The sequence below is a fragment of the Vipera ursinii genome (assembly GCF_947247035.1).
Source record: "Vipera ursinii genome assembly, chromosome: 13".
Classification (NCBI taxonomy): domain Eukaryota; kingdom Metazoa; phylum Chordata; class Lepidosauria; order Squamata; family Viperidae; genus Vipera; species Vipera ursinii.
The window spans coordinates 16,169,391-16,191,610 of NC_139526.1; the positions used below are offsets into that span (position 1 = coordinate 16,169,391).

The 22,220-nt window shown below is 44.4% G+C and overlaps 1 protein-coding gene across 1 annotated transcript in view; it reads right to left on the reverse strand.

Annotated features, from left to right (window-relative positions):
• Nucleotides 1–2,272: 2,272 nt before the first annotated feature.
• Nucleotides 2,273–22,220, reverse strand: part of USP22 (ubiquitin specific peptidase 22) — a 44,183-nt gene continuing 24,235 nt past the window's right edge. Inside the window, exons 6-10 of the mRNA XM_083373099.1 lie at nucleotides 11,315–11,484; nucleotides 9,484–9,631; nucleotides 6,083–6,188; nucleotides 3,910–4,068; nucleotides 2,273–2,614 (exon numbers count right to left, since the gene is read on the reverse strand). Of these exons, the coding sequence (XP_083229225.1) occupies nucleotides 2,476–2,614; nucleotides 3,910–4,068; nucleotides 6,083–6,188; nucleotides 9,484–9,631; nucleotides 11,315–11,484 (722 nt within the window). The 3' untranslated portion in view covers nucleotides 2,273–2,475. The remainder of the gene's footprint in view (nucleotides 2,615–3,909; nucleotides 4,069–6,082; nucleotides 6,189–9,483; nucleotides 9,632–11,314; nucleotides 11,485–22,220) is intronic.

The window sequence follows — 22,220 nt, forward strand, 5'->3', positions numbered from 1 at the left end:
AAAAACCCTTCTCTGTATTCACTTTTATGAAATCTAGACATTTGGATATACTAGATACGACTATTTTGAGTCGTTATTTCTTTGTGGTGGAATCCGATGGATCACTATAAACCTCTCAATTCTGTAACAGTTTTAAGAAAATTGGCATCTGCAGGGACCACCTGACAAAACCTTTTAAATGGTGTAGCTTGGCCTATTGAAGCTCTATATTTATATTTGTATTTAGAAATCGTATTCACTTAAACCATGCGGCTCTTTGAGCCGTCTCTTGCGGCTCCCAGCCGCCCGGTGCGCGTGCACCTCTTCCAACGGGCAGTGGTGCGCGCGCACCTCTCCAAATGGAGAGTGGCACCGCCCGTTTGGAGAGGTGCACGCGCACCTCCCCGAATGGGCGGAGGTGCGCGCGCACCTCCCCAAACCTTTGGAGAGGTGCGCGCGTACCTCCGCGCGAATGGGCAGCGGTGCCGCTCTTTCAGGAAGCCCGCCGCGGCCCGTCTGTGAAGCTGCCGAAAGCGGCAGCTTAGCAGACGGGCCGCGGCAGCTTCCGCAAAGAGCGGCGCCCCTGCCCATTCCGAGAGGTGCGCGCGCACCTCTCCGAACGACCGGAGGTGCGCGCGCACCTCCCCAAACCTTTGGGGAGGTGCGCGCGTACCTCCGCGCGAACGGGCAGCGGTGCCGCTCTTTCAGGAAGCTGCCGCTTTCGGCAGCTTCCTGAAAGAGCGGCGCCGCTGCCCCTTCGCTTTCGGCAGCTTCCTGAAAGAGCGGCGCCGCTGCCCCTTCGCACGGAGGTACGCGCGCACCTCCCCAAAGGTTTGGGGAGGTGCGCGCGCAACTCCGGTCGTTCGGAGAGGTGCGCGCGCACCTCTCGGAATGGGCAGGGGCGCCGCTCTTTGCGGAAGCTGCCGCAGCCCGTTTGCTAAGCTGCCGCTTTCGGCAGCTTCACAGACGGGCCGCGGCGGGCTTCCTGAAAGAGCGGCACCGCTGCCCATTCGCGCGGAGGTACGCGCGCACCTCCGGTCGTTCGGAGAGGTGCGCGCGCACCTCTCGGAATGGGCAGGGGCGCCGCTCTTTGCGGAAGCTGCCACGGCCCGTCTGCAAAGCTGCCGAAAGCGGCAGCTTTGCAGACGGGCCGTCGCCATCGGGCAACCGGGAACCGGTTCCATCTCATTTTTTAAAAAATGGCAGCCGCGTGCGTCCGCGCATGCGCAAAAAACCTTTTTGCGCATGCGCGTGCATGGACACACGCACGCGGCTCCCTCTTTTTTTAATTTGTGATGGAACCGGTTCCCAGTGGCTCTTTTTCTTTTTTAGGTTGCCGACCCCTGACTTAAACAATGTATCCTCATGAGCATCCAATTTTGTGGGTCGGATGGGTTGTTGCACCACTTACACAATGGGAGGAGGGCAAATAGTTTAATAGCAAAGACCACTGCGGAAAACCTGCTTGGTCTGGTATTCTCCAATCCGATTCTTCTGGACCAGACATGTCAAACACAAGGCCTGGGGGCCGGATCCGGCCCGAGAAGTGGTTTCATGCGGCCCGCGAAGCCATCCTGGAAACAGTGAGGGAACGGCCCCCACTGCCTTGGCCCTGGCCCAGAGACCCTCCTCCTGCCAGAGACCCCCCAGATCTCTCCCACTCCTGCCCAGGCCCCCACAGGCACCCTTGATGCGAACGATGGAGAGCTGGCCACACCCACCCAGTAGGCCATACGCACTCTAGCCACGCCCACCCAGTAGGCCATACGCACTCTAGCCACGCCCACCCAGTAGGCCACGCCCATCCTGGCCACACCTACCCGGCCCCCTGAGGGCAACCGCAACGCTGATGCGGCCCTCAATGAAATTGAGTGACACCCCTGTTCTGGACAGTTATTGAATTGAGGCTGAAAGTTGTAAGTTTGGCAAGCAATATACAGCTTTGTGGATCATGTAACAGCAGAAAGCTGGATCTGCAATATCTATGGAGATTCTCAATCATCACAGTTGAACCAAAGGCTTTTTTTTTCCAAAAGGTAACTGGACTTTTGTTTTTTTTTTCTTTGAAAGAAAACATTTTAGCTTCTCATCCAAGATTATTCTTCTTCTTCGGCACTGGATCGCTTTCTATTTCTCTCTCTCTCTCTCTGAAAACGTTTCGCTTCTCATCCAAGAAGCTTCTTCTCAGAACTGAAGAAGCTACTTGGTTAAGGAAGCGAAATGTTTTCAAAGAGAAAAAAAAATCAAGAAAGTCCAGTTGCCTTTTGGGGAAAAAAAAGCACCTTTGGGACAGAATCTGCAATGTTAAAAATCTCTGGCTATCTAATCAGTCCAGAAATATCCATCAGTCACCACGTCTGTTCCCAATCCTCAAGTGCACACTCTCAGTTCAAAAGTGGGATTCAGACCATCCGTGAGATTTAAGAGAAAAACCACAGAATAAAAGAGAGCCAACCAAAAGTCCGTGGTGGAAGATCCGCTTACAGGAATCATCATTTAGCAACTCACTTTGAGATGAAAACAAGCCACGATGGGTAGTTTCTTCATAGTGAGCTGTTTTGTAGATTCTTGATAGCTGTGGCAACCACTACATTTGATTTTGGCACTGCTTCCTAGATGTTCTGGCCTTGTAAACCTTGGAAAAAAATTAAATTGTGAAACAGAATGGATAACCGGCACAAGTTAAACACTGAGCAGGGGGTTGGACTAGATGACCTCCAAGGTCCCTTCCAACTTCTTCTTCTTCTTCTTCTTCTTCTTCTTCTTATTATTATTATTATTATTAATATTAATATTATTATTAATATTAATATTATTATTATTATTATTTTATTATTATTATTATTATTATTATTATTATTATTGTTGTTGTTGTTGTTGTTATTATTATTACTATTTCACTTTAAATTTCCATTTAGTATCTTTTACAGTAGAATCTTATACAAGTTTCACATTTATAGTACTAGCTTCAAGCAGGGCTTTCATTTGCTTCAAGTCCTTTGCTATTACCTTTTTGATTTAAAAAAAAACATTTAAAAAAAACCCCCATACATTAGGGAGTGATAGGTAAAGAGGCAGACTATCCAAAATTAAGGAAAACAGGTGAATCTGTACCTATGGTGTACAGTGATGCCGCACGTGTATGCAGAGTTCAGTGTTTTATTTAAAATGCCCGTAGGATGAGTGATCAAGTTCTAAGGAACGTTTCTCTTGCGCATGCATTGTTTGGCATCGTATGAAGCAACACTTGTCTACAGAGCACACGTTAACATAATCAAGGATATACACAGTGCTGAAATTTATCACGGGAAAAGCCAACTGAAGTTGGGGGCGGCGGCGTTAGTCTTCTTTACCTACCAGCTTTTCTATCAGGTTTATGCTACAACAGACATGTCAAACACAAGGCCCGGGGCCCAGATCCGGCCCGCGAAGTGGTTTCATGTGGCCCGCGAAGCCATCCTGGAAAAAGTGAGGGAACGGCCCCCACTGCCTTGGCCCTGGCCCAGAGACCCTGAGATCTGTCCCACTCCTGCCCAGGCCCCCATAGGCACCCTTGATGCCAACGATGTAGAGCTGGCCACGCCCACCCAGTAGGCCATATGCACTAGCCACGCCCACCCAGTAGACCACGCCCACACAGGCCATACCCACCCGGCCCCTTGAGGGCAACCGCAATGCTGATGCGGCCCTCAGTGAAATTGAGTTTGACACCCCTGTGCTACAAGCTTAATTTTTGTCCTGGCCTCTTTTTTTTTTCCTACAAGGGAACTGAGTTGTTTGCACGATGATTCAGCAGAAATAATTGCAGAACGAGATGCTGGTTTGTTTGTTTGGGGTTTTTTTGCTCCCGGCCCATCTGCCTACCAATTGCTCATCTGCAGACAGGAAGAGGGAAGGTAAGATTGCTAAAGTCAGCCTGCCAGTCTGTACCTTCGCAAGCAGTCTGTGAGGGTGGTGGTTCCTGACACGTGGCTCTCTCCGTTCACCACGCTGCCATCGCTGCCTGGACTCAGAGGCCAAAACGGGGTGGAGGAACCGGGCAAGTCCAGACTGATGTCCCAGAAGGGGTCTATTGTTGTGGACACACCGCTAAGGAGAGGGAAAGAGGAAAAAAAAAGAAAAAAAAGAGAAGAGTTTGGCCACGGGTTTATGTAAAGCAATACTTTGGACAGAAAGGATTGGGGGGGGGATCCTGGGTATTCTCTGTTTTCTTTCAGACGATTCATTACACAACAAGGTAACAAGTTCAGTGCTAGAACGTAGTGGGGTTTGCAGAGTGGAGGGGGGAGGAGGAGGAGGAGGAGGAGGAGGAGGAGAATGACAACTGTGGGGTCCTTGGTGCTCTCTTGAGTTTGGATGTTTGTTTGTTTTTTTAATCCCATTTATATCTCGCCCTTCTCCGAAGACTCAGGGCGGCTTACAATCTAAGAAGCACAAATCAAATGTGCTTAGCAATAGCCTTCATTCTATGTATATGCCTGCTTATTAGGGCTTTTGCGCCCCCCCAAGCGGCGTTATTACAAAGTCAGCTTAATTGCCCCCAACAATCTGGGTCCTCATTTTACCTACCTGGGAAGGATGGAAGGCTGAGTCAACCTTGAGCCTGGTGGGACTCGAACCTGCACTAATTGCAGGCGGCTGGTGTTCCTTAAGGAGGCATTAGCCCACTGCTCTGTTTCATTACCCAAAACTAGGTAACATCATCCATGCAATGATGATGAAAGCAGACTCCTTTTCAGCATTGATGATGTTACCTAGTTAGGGAATGAAATGTCTGCCAGAAAGCAACCAAAACCAAGGACCCCACAGCCCTCCTCTTCCGCTCCTCCTTCCCCCCTTCCTTCTAAGCACTGATCAAGTTACCTAGTCATGAAACGTCTGCAAGAAAAGCACCAAGCTCAGAAAGCACCAAGGACCCCACAGGCCAACAACCCTGAGTTACAAGCCTTGCCTTCTATCAGTAACCATCGTTTTACCTCTTAAAATTGAGAGGAGAAAGAGAATCCGTATTAAGGGGGCGTTCCTGCCAATCAGCAGATCCAGAAAATGGCGTAACATTGCTTTACAAAATAGTACGTTCACAAACGTGGAGAGGAAAAAACGTTCTCCTGGCAATCCTTACATTCCCAAATGAATGTGCAGAAGTGGAGGGGGGGAAAAATGGCACTTCACCTCTAGGGGTTGCTTGCAAAATAAGACTTCCAACAAAGAACATTTTAAATTTCTCCAATGGGGACCTTAGAAATATGCAACAAGGGCAGGATGATAGGGAACGGTACACAATATCAGCCATCAGATCTAAACCAGCGAGAGGACTTAATGAAGAGTCCACGTAGCTTAACAGTGCAAAATTATTTTAAGTTCTGGCAGCTCAGGTCTCCGTTTTAAAAAAGCGCATCGGCTGCCCGCTGGCTTTATCATCAAGCAAAAGCTGGTTTTAAACTCCCGATGACTTTTTTTTTACATATATATGGCTGAAAAAGACTGCCATCACGCCTTCAACAACAACCAAAAAAGTTGCCTTAAACCCAAGCAGGTTTAAAAGCAGTAGATTAGGTCACCCACATCTCCTTCTTACTGCTGTTCCTCTTAAATAAGCACAGCTATAAAGGTAAAGGTAAAGGTTCCCCCGCACATGCGTGCTAGTCGTTTCCGATTCTAGGGACCGGTGCTCATCTCTGTTTCAAAGCCGAAGAGCCAGCGCTTGTCCGAGGACGTCTCCGTGGTCATTTGGCCGGCATGACTAGACGCCAAAGGCGCACGGAACGCTGTTACCTTCCCACCGTAGCGGTCCCTATTTTTCTACTTGCATTTTTTACGTGCTTTCGAACTGCTAGGTTGGCAGAAGCTGGGACGAGTAACAGGCACTCACTCTGTTACGCGGCACTTGGGATTCGACCCGCCAAACTGCCGACCTTCTGATCGACGAGCTCAGCGTCCTAACCCACTGAGCCACACCGCGTCCCTTAAGCACAGCTACCCTGATGCAATTAACTCTTTTCTTCGTTTTATTCTGCCCTCGCATCGGCTTCCCCCTTCCTGCCTAAGTTCTTTCTCTAGACATCAGGGAGATTGCGCCGTCTTACTTGCTCCTCATACTCACTGGCAGACCTGACAAGTGACATCAGACTGTAGTCCACCGGTGAAGATTTGGTCTATGATACAGTTACAGTGGTTGGGATTGCTGGCTTTCTTCCCATTATCGTCACCTGGAGAAAAGGAAATGAGCAGAATTTGTTTTCAAGCCCTCTGAAGATTTGCCTGTAGCTGCGCAGAGAGACCTACGCCCTTTATGCACCAGACGTACAGGTAAATCCTTGATTTGCAATCATTCGCTTAGTGACCGCTCAAAGTTGCGATGGCACTAGGGGGGGAAAAAGTGACTTGTGACTGTTTCTCAACAATCGCTGGTCACATGATCAAAATTTGGAGACTTGGCAAGCAGCAAAGTGTTCGTAACAATTGCAGGGTCCTGGGGTCACGTGGTCAGCCTTTGTGGCCCTCTGACAAGCAAAGACAATGGGGAAGTCAGATGCACCTAACATCTCTGTTACTAAATGAACAACTGCAGTGATTCACTTAAAATTGTGACAAGAAAGGTCATAAAACTGGGTCACTTAGAAATGGTCAATTGGGAACCCAATGTGGTCATAAGTCAAGGACGACCTGTAGACCTCAGGCTTAATTTTTGTGGTCTATCTACAAAAAGAATGTTACAAGAATAAGGAAGGACATCAGGAATGAGAGCTATGAAAAACGTGGCTTCTATTTTATTGTTTCAAGTTGTGCTTCGTTGACTAAACCAAGAAAGTAGATCCAAAATTAGGTATGTGAGAGTTCATGTCATAGGCATGGTAATATATTATTATTAAGTGGAAAATTGGCTGGCTTCGCTCTGTGCCAAGGACGGCTTCCAGAAGAGGTAGCCCTGCTATGGCAGTAAGTGGCAATGATGATTTAAACGTGCTTTCAGGGGTTGAGTAATACATGATGTAGGTCTTTCTAAGTAAAAATGAGCTCTGAAGAAAATTTCACATGTCGTTTATTCACACTACTTAGCAAAAACCACTAAAGGTCAAGTAAGGTAGAAAAGGCAGCATATGCAAATGTTCAGCATTTAATAATTTTGACCAGTGCTTTTTTTTGTAAAAGAAAAAGGTGACGGAACTCACACACGTCATACAACCCGCCTTGCCTACCCTACAAGGTTCCATCCAAAAAACGGTGCCGGAACTCCGTTCTGAGCGTTCTATGAGAAAAAAAGCCCTGATTTTGACACGTAACGTAGCGCTTCCAACGTGACTGAAAATGTCATCCCAGAAGCAAGACTACATTTTAAAAAAAAAGTTTATACTTCATGGGAATATTATTTATTTTATTTTATTTATATTACATTTATATCCCGCCCTTCTCCGAAGACTCAGGGCGGCTTACAAGCTTAGCAGTAGCCTTCATTCTATGTATATGCCTGCTTATTAGGGCTTTCACACACACCCCAAGCGGCATTATTACAAAGTCAGCTTAATTGCCCCCAACAATCTGAGTCCTCATTTTACCTACCTCGGAAGGATGGAAGGCTGAGTCAACCTTGAGCCTGGTGGGACTCGAACCTGCACTAATTGCAGGCAGCTGGTGTTACTTAAGGAGGCATCAGCCCACTGCTCCACCAAGGCTCCACCAAGGCTTCTCAACCGTGACTAGGAGAACGCTCAACCAACTAACAAAACTCAGGGAGATGAATGTAAAGGAAGTAAAAAATTTCCCAATATCAAAGGTGGCAGGAGTCTGACTTGGTATTCTGAGAATTAAATAGGGCACCACCTTAGCAAATCCATTATGGAGCGACCGTCTTTAAGAATTGGGATTTAAACTTTCCTCTGGCCAAGTAAAAGATACATTATTAAATCAGTACTGACAAAAATAAATAAATAACAGTCTTTCCTGTTTCTTTTTATGAAGTCACGAAAAGTTACAATACTGTGTTATTTTTGGAGAAAGTTCCATACCCAAAAGAAAACAAAGAATCTTTTTTTTAAAAAAAAAAAGTCAAAGTTTTAATCCTGGCATGTAAAAAAGGATTTCTTCCTCTCTCTTTTTTTTTTTTGGTCATCTCGTAAAAACTAGCAAATGGCTTCTTCGCATCTTCACTGGGCTGCAGGTAACATCCCTGCTGGATACTCTTAATAGACCATCATTTGCACCCGCAGGAGAATAAGGCTGCTCCCCGTTCAATTAACCAAGTCAATTAGGCTCAATGAGGAGGGGGGGAGTGTGGCTCTCTAAAGGCTGTTCTGTAAAAGCTTGTTCACGGCAACACAGGGAGGTATGACCAACACGCTGGGCTTCCCGTGGCATCTGGCAAAATGAAATTACCACCTCCTTGCACCTGTCAATATGCCACACAGCAGCAACATCAAAAAAATAAAATAAAAAAATAAGCATAATTGGGCTGAAATGGAATTCCCAGGGATGAAGCAGTTTCAGGTCAGGGCATTAAGCATCACTTCTGGGAGAGGATCCTGCTAGTTCAGAGGAGTTAAAACCTCTTCGCGTTTGAGGCATTTGAAGAGGTTTAATTTGGGAGTTACCAAAGCCGTATGGGTAGTCCTCCACTTACGGCCACAACGGAGCCGAACATTTCGGTTGCTAAGCAGGACGGCTGTTCCGGGAGGCTTGCCCCGTTCGACGGCCTGCCTTAGCCACTGCTGTTCAAAGTGAATTGTGGCAGTTGCGAAGTTAGTGAGGCAGCTGTGAAGTGAATCTGGCTTCCCCATTGGTTTTGTTTGCCGGACGTTCGCCAAAGGGGATGGCGTAACCCCCGGGGATGCTGCGACCGTCAGAAGTGTGAGCCAGTTGCCAACCATCCCCCCCCCCCACCTTTAGGGCACCAGGGATCATCGGTTCCGTGGAGAGAGGTTTTCTTCCCGTGGACCGGAGGGTGCATGGTTTCGTGTGCGGCCTGCATCCCGCGGATGGGGCTTTGCTTGTTTGTGCGGACCGGTTGCTGGCCTGCCACGGCCCGGTGCCGGCCAACAAACCGGGGGGTGGGGGGACCCCTGTCCTAGAGCTAAATACAGGGAGTCCTCCACTTACCACAATTCGCTTAGTGCCCGTTCAAAGTCACCCCACAAAAAGCGACTTATGACCATTTTCCACGCTTACAACCGTTGCAGCGTCCCCGCGGTCACGGGATTTACATTCGGCCGCTTGACAACTGACTCACGTTGATGACGGCTTCGGTATCCTGGGGTCGTGGGATCCCCTTTGGCGACCAAAGTCGATGGGTTCGCTTAAGCGCGCGACTAATTTAACAACCGCAGTGATTCGCCTAACGGACGTGGCAAGAGGAGTCGTAAAACGGGGGCGAAACTCACACAAGGTTTGACCCCTTTCTCACCGAGCAACCTCAATTTTAGGCCCAGCTGTGGTGGTAAGCCGAGGAACCCCCGGTGAAGGCTGGACGTGCTGGGGGGGGGGCGTAACAAGAGGAAGAAAGGGCCTCACCTTTGCAGTGTCGATGTAGCACATCCAGCGCAGCAATGAGGAACTCGTGTGCATCCTGCTGCTCGTACCCTGCTAAATGCCGTGCGTGCGTCCATACCAGGTGCAATAACCTATATGGAATGTGAGGGGATCGGTGCCCAGAGTAGAACTGTGCCCAGGAGGGAGGGGGCGGGGGCGGAGGGGAGGGCGGGAAAGAAAACAAAAGGGTCAGGGCTCTTCCTTTCCCCAAATGCATAAAACCTCTTCGTGGAAAAGACTAGAATTCTTCCCTGAGTACTGTTTTACCCCGCCTTTGCTTTTTATCTATAGAAACAACTCAAGGGAGCAAACATATAGAATACTCTTTCCTCCCTGCAAAAACCCTGTGAGGTGGGTTGGGCTAAGGTACCCAGCTGGCTTTGTGGCCAAAGGTGGGGACTAGAACTCACTTTCTCCTGGTTTCTAACCTGGTGCCTTAACCACTAGATCAAACTGGCTCTACAGTGTGTGTGTGTGTGTGTGTGTGTGTGTGTGTGTGTGTGTGTACTATAAATCAAATCCAAACTCTGTAGACGTGTATCGGACCAAAACGTTATCCAGAATTTAAGGTAGGGAGCATTCTTCCTAAGTGACGGGATTTGTTTTTACACACATATTATACATCCGGGAGGAGTTTTCTTGGCTTGAAACCACACTGCAGCAATGCAATAATGCACCAATGCCTTTTATTTTCCAAAGGATCGATAAAACGATTCCAGGATGCCAACAGGAATGGCACAGAGCCTGAGCATAACTGAAATCTGCTGATGCAGCAGTTGTGACAATATAAATTCAAAGAACCGCAGCAATAAAGCTTCTTCCCTTCTTACAATTAGTCCTGGAATTATCCAATTACTCTACCCCGTGGTACTTTCCATAATTACTTCACTGTGCCTCCCGATATGTATTCCTCAGTGTTTCATTAAGAGGGGGGGGGGCGGAAAACTAAAGGAACCTCTCCTCAAACTCTCATCTTGAACAGGAGGGCTTTTTAACCAACAGATCTTCAGGGACAAGAGAGTTAAGTTAGGCTGTCTCTAGCACCTCAGCATTTCCACAGTTTTGAAGGAGTTTAGAACAGGTCTGTATGTACGTTAGGCTATGAAGTGCTTTGAATTCCCATTTAGAAGAAACCCTTCGGAACGCACAACAGCACTTGTCCACAACTCTGGACACGTTGTATGAAGACCTAGCTCCTTGGGGAAGGTGCCAACGGTGGAAGAAGAAAAGAGAAGAGGAGGAGAAGGGGCTGAATTACAGGGACAACAGATGCCTCATTGTTAAGACCTGGAAGACTTTGTTAAGGAAGAATTGTCGTGGAGAAAAACTTACCTGCCTGGTTGCTAAGAGTTAACACTGACTTGTGCTATAATCAATCGGAATCAGCTGACCATAATGGAAAACCAGACCAGTCTGCCAACCCAAAGTGGCATACATTATTACTTTAAACCAGGGGTTTTCAAACTTGGCCCTTTTATGACTTGTGGACTTCAACTCCCAGAATTCCTCAGCCAGTGTGCCTGGCTGAGGAATTCTGGGAGTTGAAGTCCACAACTCATAAAAGGGTCAGGTTTGAAGACCCCTGCTTTAAACTGATAGAACAATGGCCCATGATTCGCTCTGTCTTCAAAGCCCATGCACCTTGGGAGGGTATGAAAGAGGAAATGAAGGGAATCTAAAATATAAGCATAGTGATCTCTGCTTGCCTCTCTCTCTCTCTCTCTCTCTCTCTCTCTCTCTCTCTCTCTCTCTCTCTCTCTCACACACACACACACACACACACACACACACCCCAGCGAAAAGGGCAACTCACCTCCTGAAAAAGCGTAGACATTTCACAGACCAGACACGAGCTGGGGCTTTGCATTTCACATTTGTGTCTGTCGGAGAGGAAGAAATCTCGCAGCAGCGGAGTGTGAGTAAGTGCTTGGACAATACAGTTCATAAAACACGTGTTCCCAAGATTAATTAGCCCCCGGAGACCTGTTTAAAAAAAGGAAAGGAAAAAAAGAGGACAAGTGAACCGCGGCTCGGTTTGACAGAACTGGAACTCAGCTCAGCTCCAACTTTCAGTTTCTGATTGCAACTATTTATTCCTTTTGCATTTTGTTTGCAGCTTTCGCCTCGAAATGCTTTTGTAACCGAATGGCTTGCATACATAACATCTGGCAACGCGATTAGACATTGTGATTTCCCCCACCCCACCCCAAAATGTGGGCATCTTGTGTGTTACAAGAATGTTCTTTCGCTGCTGAGCAAAGCACCTACTGCTCGCCATAGCATGTTTAGAACTAGAGCTTCTTAAAAAATTGATCGCCACGAGTACCATCACTAAAGACTTGAGCCCTCTAGAAACACTGCAGAAAGCTAAGCTTGGCAGTCCATATTTGCATACTAAGGAGATCGAAGCATGTACCGTGGACCTCAATTTTGGGTCTCCAGCCACTGTTCAGCCACAATTCCTATCACCATAACCGCATCTTGGTAGGAAACTATAGCAGTTATAAGCCACCATTTGGATTTTAGTTCCCCCCCATTGAAAAGAATCGAAACTGCAGAACCTCAACCGAACTGAAGAGAGCTTTCGAGCATACTCATTTTCAGAAAAATTTTCATCCAAGATTCCCTACCAGCGGAAGCAATGCTGGTTGGGTTTTCTGGGAATTGGAACCCCACACTTATCTAGAGGGCGTCCGGGTCTTAAAGCACTAATACCAGAGGAACAAAATATAAAATTCCCGTGTTTGCTCTGGATATGAAAGTAATGAGACTTCAAGGACAATCAGGAAGCTAGCGAAATATTTAAGCTTTTATTGTAGCTGAAATTCTCTTCTTAAACAACGTGTAACAGGAAAGACCAATTGGGTTATTAGCGGACGTAGATAACCGCCCGGAAGATTTTACAAATTCTTAAAAAAAAAAACCAAAGCAATACAACTAAAACTCTGACATGGCTCGTAATATTAAATGGCCTTGTATATGCAGAAATAGTTTTGAAGCCTTTCATCTTCCTTTATCAAGCAGGTAGGTGTTTCTGTTGCTAGGATACTGCAGACTAAGAGCAGTGCATCACTGTACTGGACAATCTATTATGTATTGATACAGACGGCATCCTAACATCGCTGGCATTAACATAATGCTATCATCCTCTCCAGCCCCAAAAGGCACTTCCTATTTTCAACGAGAAATTGCTTTGCTTAACTTTTATCTAAGCATTTAATTCCTAGTGCAATCCGCTGTATGAATATTGAGAATGCCTTTTAGTTCGTGAATGGAATCTATCATATTTTGAAAGTGCGCAGCACCAGACAAGCGTATGTTGTGGATTTGCAGGCGAATTGTGCAGAGGCACAAAACAAGAGACTGCGCGTTATAACCAGGAAGTATTCAAAATACATTACACAAGACACGACACAAGTGCATCAGTCAAAATGCACTGCGTCTACTGACTGTAACGCTGGAAAACAGATTTGAACCAAGGAAGAAAGACAAGGCTTATTTCTTTCTTTTTATTTAGCAGCACAGGGAGTCCTCAACTTACAACCACAATTAAAGCATTTTATGTTTGGACTGCAGTGTGTATTGTAGACAAGGGTACACCAAAACAAAAACCCCAAATATCCTTGCCACCGACGAGGCTGTTGTAACCGCAACTGAGGCATAACTACTATAGTTTTATTATCACCGATTTCAGTTACGAGTATCTCTTTAACGATGAGAAGTGGCGGAAGAAACAACAAAAGACAATAGGAGTAAGACAAGGTTTTAATAAGGAGGTTAACAGCAGACCACGTTGATTTCTGATTTAAGAAATAGAGAAAAGAGGCAAGGACAACTGCATTTTTAGCCTCGCCTGTATGTTAAAAAACAAAAAACCCTAAACAATGAGAAGTGAAACATACATTACAAATTAAATGCAAGAGGGTTGAATGAAAAATAATCCATCCAGTTCTGGAAGTGACCAACAGGTGGCAGTCCTGGCATCTCCAAAGCTTGGATATGTTTTTTAGCATCTCTTCTTTCACTTTCATGGGTGGGAATTAAGTTACAGGCCAGGACTGAATTTTTGATTGGCAAAGGAGTCCCTCCAATTGAAATTCACCATCAAATGCAGGTTTTGGATTGTGAATGCTATGCATCCCTGGACCAAAAATGTAAAGAGGATGAACCAAACAAGAGGCGATTCGTAGGTTCAAGAACAAAGTGCACAGTCTGTGACAGCAACCAACAGGTTTCGTAGGGAGAAAAGCCGATGGACTGATGAGGGATGATTGGTGGAGAAATTGCTGTCAAACCAACGTGGCCTTTCACAGGAACACCGAGGTTACATTATTGATATTCTCCAATCTTGGAAGGTTTATGGAACAGAGCGTCTTCCTTGCATGCTAATGGCAGAGGTGAAAACTTCAAGAGTTAAAGTTGGCCAGCGATTATTGTCATGCTATAAGAATGAAGCTGAGGAATGTCTTCGGTGCATGTGACAGCCAACTAAACGTAGGATCGTTGTTATAAGCCAGACTTGAAGAACTGTTCCATGGCATAGCCTCACAAAGCTTCACCTGCAAAAACAATGCAAACTCCAGGCTTCAGTAGGAAAACCTCACGGTTATAATTCTTGAGGAGGCAGACCATGTTATTCAGATGAATTTCCTTGAACCTGGACTCGCTATTAACACAGAGGGCTACACTGTAACATCAAAACCTTGAACACAATGATTAGATGGACTTTGGAAGAATAATAAGGGCACTTTGCTGCAACATTGCAACACTAGGCCTTGTACCTCGTGAGCTATCCAAGAGTCAATTGTGAAACTGAATCTCATAATCTTATCCCATCTGTCACACAGGCCAGAATCTGGCGCTGTAACTTGTACCTTTTCCCCCAAAAGTGAAGGAATACCATAGCAGGTATCTGTTTGGCTCAAATGTGGAGGTGAAAAGAACAGTTGAAGTCCACAAGTCTTAAGTTCCGCAGTTTGAAAGAGCTCCGATTTAAGCCCCAAATGCTATTTCCACACTGGGAAATTCCTAAAAGTGGAATTAGAAGGAATATCGCACAAAAGCTCTCTTGACGATGGCATGTAACTCGATTAACAGCAGGTTGGGCACCTCTAAATGTGATGTATAGCAAATGCCAAAAATGGAAGGGGAAACAGGCAACAGTGGCTTGCAAATGCAGCGCCATTAACTTTACGTAGTCTTGGCCAGGTTTTCTGCCAAAATTTCTGGAAGCAGTTCAACCCTGCAGCCCTCAACAGCACTGGAGATCAATACTGGAGGAGGTCTGCAGTAATCTTGCATCAAATTGTTTCCCTTATTTAAAATAAAGCATTTACCACACACCCTCGTATATAAGCCCACCCACTGTTTTTAACCAATTTACCAAATGGGGTGCAGAAAGAAATACATTTCTACTGCTACTGTCTTATGTAGAAGGTGAAATAGTAAGACTAAGAATAATGGTGCTGGTGATGACCTATAAAGCCCTAAATGGCATGGGTCCGGATTATCTTAGGGAGCACCTGCTGCCAGCATCAACTTCCCATCGTCCTGTGCGCTCCCATAGAGAGGGTCTCCTTAGGGTGCCGCCGGTCAGGGAGTGCCGGTGGGTGATCCCCAGAGGGAGGGCGTTCTCTCTGGGCGCGCCTGCCCTTTGGAATGATTTACCTGTGGAACTCCGGACCGGCCCCGATCTGCGTTCGTTTCGCCGGGACCTGAAAACCTGGCTTTTCGATCTATCAAGCCTGGACTGAAGGGGTTTTAAGCTTTTTAAACATTGTTTTAATTGTTTGGGTTATAATTAATTTAATTAATTTTAATTCTATTTTATCCTAATTTTATATTGCCTTTTATATGTTGCCCTGTAAACCGCCCTGAGTCCTTCGGGAATAGGGCGGTACAGAAAACTAATTAAATAAATAAATGGCAGGTGGCACCACATAAACATCCAAGAACAAAACTGGAATCTAAGCAGGAACAGTCCTTGTAGGTACCTGGATGTTGGAGCAAGTGGGTATTTCACGACTCCAGGACAGGTTGGGAAATTTTTGGGAAGAAGGGGAGTTGTCCCAGAACTGCATTGATAAAAGCATCACCAGAGTTTTTCTGCAACAGAGGTAATTAAAATAATCCAATCTTTTTCCAGGAATCAAGAGACACAAGTGATTAAGAACGCGGTCGGGTTGGAACCGCTGATCAAATAGTTTCATTAAGAATTAGCAAGAGGTTCAAGGAATTCTCCAGTTCTCCAACATGTTTCCATTACTGCTTCCAATAGTAACGTCAGAGTCACAAGTTGCAAACTTTAAAAGCTCAGGAAACACACTTCCTGCCCTATCTGTATTTTGAAGAAGTCCCAACTGCTCTGATTAAAAATATTCTTGTAAAGTTGTAAACGAAAAAGAAAGCATGAAAGGCATCGTGCCACGTAAGGCGGCTGCAAGTGCCAAACAAGAGGGCCAAAGATACAAAGACCTAAAGGGGGAGACGCTTGCTGGAATTGGAGGATGTTCCATGGATATTCCTTGGAATTTCACTTGCAGAGCTGATAGCACAAGCAAAAGAAGGGAGTGAAAGCTGGATGCTCTTAATTCAGACATTAAAGCAAAAGGAAAAGAGTTAAGGTGAAACTGTCTCGCAGGCAGAGAATATTCCAAGAGAACTGCTGTGATGTCAGGAGGTTTCAGAGGTGTGATGAATAAACAAACAAACCAACCAGCCAGGGAGATGCAGTTTCAATTTCCTGTTTTTAAAACTGAGCATTCAGCTAGAAATGAGAACTGCATATATCTCTATGGCCCATTCATAGAAACAGTTTGCAACAAATTTTGCAACAGTTTGCAACAGCAAATCCCATTTGTTTAAGCTATACTTTTCCAGTTGGAACATTTTTAGTGTGAAATGTTTAAATCCCTTTTTAAAATTGCCAATTTTAACCTCAATTATCGTCCTAGACACACAGAACTCTTACTGGAGTATAGAAGTATTCAATTACTCTTTAAAGATCTGGATATTTTCTCTGGACAGTGTGGAAATTAGACGTTTTCTGAATGGTAAAAGAAAGAGATATATAGATGTATTTCGTGTGGCACATATTTTTACAACAGAATGAGAATTTTACAAAGACATTTTATATTAACTCGATTGGAGTTCTGAAGCCAAAATTAAATCTGTGCAGATGGCATCGTTAGAAAATGAGACTCACTCCTACTAAACTGACAAAATACAGTTCATACATAAATTCTTTTCTCCTTCATCCTGGTAACTCAACATATGTTGCTTATATATTCTTATATATTCACAACAGAGTTCATGTTTCAAAAAAATGGGAAGAAAAGATCATTATCAGCGACCATAGCTTTTACAATACCAAGCCCTACATATTATATATTAGTATGTATGGAAGCATGTCAAGTGTTAATACCACTTTACAAGGCCTTGGTAAGGCCACAGTTGGAATCCTGCATCCAGCTTTGGTCACCACGATGTAAAACAGATGTCGAGACTCTGGAAAGAGTACAGAGAAGAGCAAAAAAGATGATCAGGGGACTGGAGGCTAAAACATATAAGGAACGGTTGCTGGAATTGGGGATGTCTAGTCAAATGTAGAGAAGGATGAGGGGTGACATGATAGCAATGTTCCAGTATCTCAGGGGCTGCCCCAAAGAAGAGGGAGTCAAGCTATTCTCCAAAGCGCCTGAAGGCAGGACAAGAAGCAACGGGTGGAAACTAACCAAGGAGAGAAGCAACCTAGAACTAAGGAGAAATTTCCTGACAGTTAGAACAACTAACCAGTGGAACCACCTGCCTCCAGAGGTGGTGAATGCTCCAACACTGGAAGTTTTTAAGAAGAGACTGGACGGCCATTTGCCTGAAGTGGTATAGGGTTTCCTGCCTGAGCAGGGGGTTGGACTAGATGACCTCCGAGGTCCCTTCCAACTTCTTCTCCTTCTCCTTCTCCTTCTCCTTCTCCTCCTTCTTCTTCTTCTTCTTCTTCTTCTTCTTCTTCTTCTTCTTCTTCTTCTTATTCTTCTTCTTCTTCTTATTATTATTATTATTATTATTATTATTATTATTATTATTATTATTATTCACCATGCAATTCTTACATTTCTGGTGGTACTAAAACAAGGTCTTCTTCTGTTTTTAGTTGCTATATTCCCTCACCATAAACAACACACATTGTGAGAAATAACCAACTCTGAAAAGAAAGGGGAACTATTATACATTTTGCTGTGATTTATGATTATAGAAGTTCCCCCACCTTTAGATCTCTGTGTTTATTCAAGGATCTAGGTAAGTTTACATTTATTTAGCTGCTAACTTAAGGTATTTACTGTAATTTTCAGGGAAACTGTCCTAGTGTCCTAAGGAGATGTCCAATCTGAAAGGCAATTTTGCTGTCTATGGCCAGCAGCTTTTTTTTTAAAGCTAATTTGGCAACTCTAAGCAGACCATGTTCTAATTATTTTCCAGAAGCCCAGCAATCATGCTTACTCTTCCCACCACTGAGTATTGGTGCACTTTAACAGTTCCTTGGGCACTGGGGTAAGAAAGAAACAGAAAATGCGCTTTGCTTCACATTTGAAACAAAGTACACACACCAGAATATTTTATCAGGGTATTTCAAGTAGACTGTTGAAACAAAAAAAAAAACAAAAAAATAAAATCCGAAGCCATTAAAATATTCTGTCAGTGCAAACTAAAAACCTTATAAGCGTATATAAATCAATAGGAATTTTATGAGTCCTTTACTCCTTTACGTTTTAGTCAGGGGCCACAAATGTAGACAGAACGATAGTTCATGCCGATCTCTACCAGCTAGCCAGCTTGCAGATAGCTTGGCAAAGGGCACAGATTTGTTTGAAAAAAAGAAAAGAAAAGAATCAAATATCCTACTCAGCTTTTACAGACAAGTAACTTAATTTAAAACATTAGTCCCAATATATACAGTAGCTCTCATTCTTTAACTAGCAATTAGTTAACAGCTATCAGCCTAAATATTCTAACACAGCTGGAAAAGCACATTCCTCTTTCACTACTATGATATGGAGTTCCTTACATGTTTTCAAATATTTACAAAGCTGCCTGCAAAAAAAAAAAAGGACTAATGCTGCTTAGCTGCATGGAAGAACATTCATTAACATTACAATAATAAAAACAAAGCAAAATCACCCACTCTTACTGTTTTGCCAGCTTCTGCTACCAATGCCAGCATTTAAATAAATGCAATCGCAGCTCACGATACAAACCAGCAAACAAATCAAATGTATTTGGGGCTTTTGAGTTTCTTAAATATACCAGGAACACATCTGATGCACAACCACACAAATGCAACGTTATCAATGGCATTCGTTCATAAACCTGAAGGAAGACTTCCTTTCACGAATTATGAAAAATAGGCAAGTCATTAGAACTATTTTGCAAAGTGCTAACTGGAAGCAATCACAGCGGTGATCTGGAGCCGAAAAAGGGTTTAGCCATGCCTATATTGTATTTCCCACAACAGACATCCTTTGCTGAATCATGCAAAGCAGCTGGTGGAGACTGTGTCATATACTCAATGGCACAGAATAGCTGGAAACCAACAGATCACATCTTTTAGCTTGCCCTGCACATTTTCAATGAAGTGGAGATCTGAGGCTTGCAAATTTATCTTTTGGCCAGGCTGCCCAATTTAAGGGCCCTCCAGATGTGTCGGACTACATGGAAGTTGTAGTTCAGTGCATATGGAAAGAAGCACTTTGAAAAGGGCTAGACTGCTACACGGAAGGCCACCATGAGGAACAGTGTGCAAAAAAAGTTGCTTTTTTAATTGCTGGCAGGTTTATACACAGCTGTTGAATCCGATTTCCTGACTCTGACTCGTCCAGTTATTAGACCGTATAGAGTAGACATTCAGTAGCAACGGAGAAGAAGACCCAGGGTGGAGTGGAGAAATGCACGTGATTTACTTTTGAAATAAAACAGTTTTCTGGAGCTGATCTTCTTGGTAGGAAAAGGAAAACCCAAGCCCCTACGAATTGGTCAAAGCCAAGTAATCTCAACTAGAAATGCGCAGTGGAGTCTTATTTTAGATGCAAGACTTTCCTGCCAGCCAAATTTAACTAACCAGTAACTCATTAAGCATAATCAAAAACGGACACAGCGCAGTTAAGTTCGTCTTTGAAGTTTTGTCTTCAGATAATTGAAGACATGCACATATGCTCCTATGAGTCACCTATATCTCACAGAGAAATTTCAGTGGTTTAATGAAACTATCTGCCTCAAAGAGCTGGGTTTTAAACTGCTGATCGTATGGGATGGCTAAGACTTTTCAGCAATGATTTCCTTCAGAGGAACCTTCTAAATAGTAATTTCGGAATCCGCGAGCAAGCATAACTATCACTGCAACATCTAGTAGGATTCGATCCTCTTATAGTTATGTACCTATTTATTTATAAAAAGCCATACTAAGGAACTGAATAGGTCTCCAAGAGGAAAATATTGTAAGGCAACATGTCTAAGCAGACACATTCTTCTCTTTTTTGTTTCCCTGTTAATTATGCAAGATTTGTTAGATCGGCTTAAATACTCCCAAAATAAAAGAAACTGGAAAGTTTCTTAATTTCTTTCCAGTATATGAGACAACAGCTCCCGAAAGAATTTTTTTGGAAACCCAGAAAACTGAAACACATCAACCTAACTAAGGGCAGCACCGACATTATAGTTTTTCCTGTCAGGATGTCTTCAGCGAGTGAGTGTCAAACTCAACGGTTTATTCTCTGTGTTGGTGAAAAAGCAAACAGAAAAAACCCCCAAGATAGAACAATAGAAAAGGAATGAGTTTTTAATATTCCCATCTATTAAATGGGAAGAGGAATCCTTGAAAAATGAAGCACTCATTCGGAAGGCGGCAAATTCTTAGATCAACTTGGCATCCCTTCCACATGCTCCCTACGGCTTATTAGCCAAGTTCTGATTTATCACTTCATCTCGTAAGTGGGAAAGCGGCAAGCAGCGTCACTAAGTCACATGTTCACCCCAGACCTACGAGTGCCACTTAAGGGAACTGCATCCCGATCACCAGATTAGATGCAGCCTGTTGGGCAGCAAATCTGGGGGGGGGTTTCGTTTGATCGAAAGTCGATGTTGCCCGCCAACCTCTCGAGAACTCTGAAGCAGCTGTGCGATTCTTCTCCCACAGATGGCTGGTACAATTGAGCCTCCTGGAGCAGCCAGATTTCAGAAAAGCATGCTGGCAGTTTCTGCACATGCCTTCTGGGGAGTGTGCAGAAGGGGGTGGAAAGGAAGGGGGAAAAGAGCCTTGGTGGAGCAGTGGGCTGATGCCTCCTTAAGTAACACCAGCTGCCTGCAATTAGTGCAGGTTCGCGTCCCACCAGGCTCAAGGTTGACTCAGCCTTCCATCCTTCCGAGGTAGGTAAAATGAGGACCCAGATTGTTGGGGGCAATAAGCTGACTTTGTAATAATGCCGCTTGGGGTGTGTGTGAAAGCCCTAATAAGCAGGCATATACATAGAATGAAGGCTACTGCTAAGCTTGTAAGCCACCCTGAGTCTTTGGAGAAGGGCGGGATATAAATGGAATTAAAATAAAATAAAATAAATAAATAAATAAAAAGAAAGAAAAGAAAAAAAATACACAGCAAAGCTTCACATTTTCTCATGACTATGTGAATCGAGTACCAGAAGGAAAGGAGGCCCCAGGTTTTAGAATTTAGAATTATAAGTGAAAGGACAAACCACAGACTACACCAAGGTCATGATTCTGCATTTTTCAAATTAGAAAAAAGACACTGGAAAAGAGGAGGGGGGGGCGTTGTTAAGATTTTTGTGACTTACGCGGGTATAAAAACAATGAACGCGATTCTTTCATCGGTCCATTCTATTGGGAAGTTAGACAGAAGGGGGTTAATTCAGAAGGGAGTTAAAATAGGAACGGTACAATTGGATTGACACGCAAATATTTTAAATGGATGGGCTTCTGGTATTATTAGAAACAATTTAGATAGGGGATTCAGATGGTTTCCTAAAAGCCAGTTAAATTGGGAAGAATCTACCTGCAGAGATTTTTTTTCCCCTGCTGATCTTAGTAAACTGAAAACAAGACAGTTAATTGGTATTAGATTCAAAGAGGTTCGTTTAGCACAGGGGTATCAAACTGCCGGCCCACACAGGCCACATGCACCATGGCGAAACCGCGCCCACCCCATTTGTGGGGGAAAAGTCGCGATATGTCACAACACATCACGTGACATTGCGAGTTTGACACCCCTGGTCCAGCAAGAACCCTTTCCATTTTTAAGTAACGGAGAGGGTTTCATTTACATTCTGTCTCGTGTAGACAGAACACCGCTTCTGAATTATGTTCATCATAATGAACAGAAATCCACTTAAAACCATGGGTTTTTAGAGACCACTACATTTCAACAAAAGCTATAACAAAGCCTACCCTTGCTTTCTCAAGTTTAAAGTAAGCCAGTGCTGATTTTTTTTTTGCGCCCCAGTTCATCAACCAGCTAGTCTAAAAAGTAGTCATTAAAGTATTCATTCATGCAATTTTCAACATCCTCCCCATCACCTCTGTTCCTCGTGCACAGACACTCAGGCTTCGTTTACATAATATTGAAGGCTCAAGCAATGTTTCTGGATGTTGGCCAGAGAACCAGAACTAATGTCTTAATTACTTTTCAGCATACACAACCTTCTCGGTGCCACGTT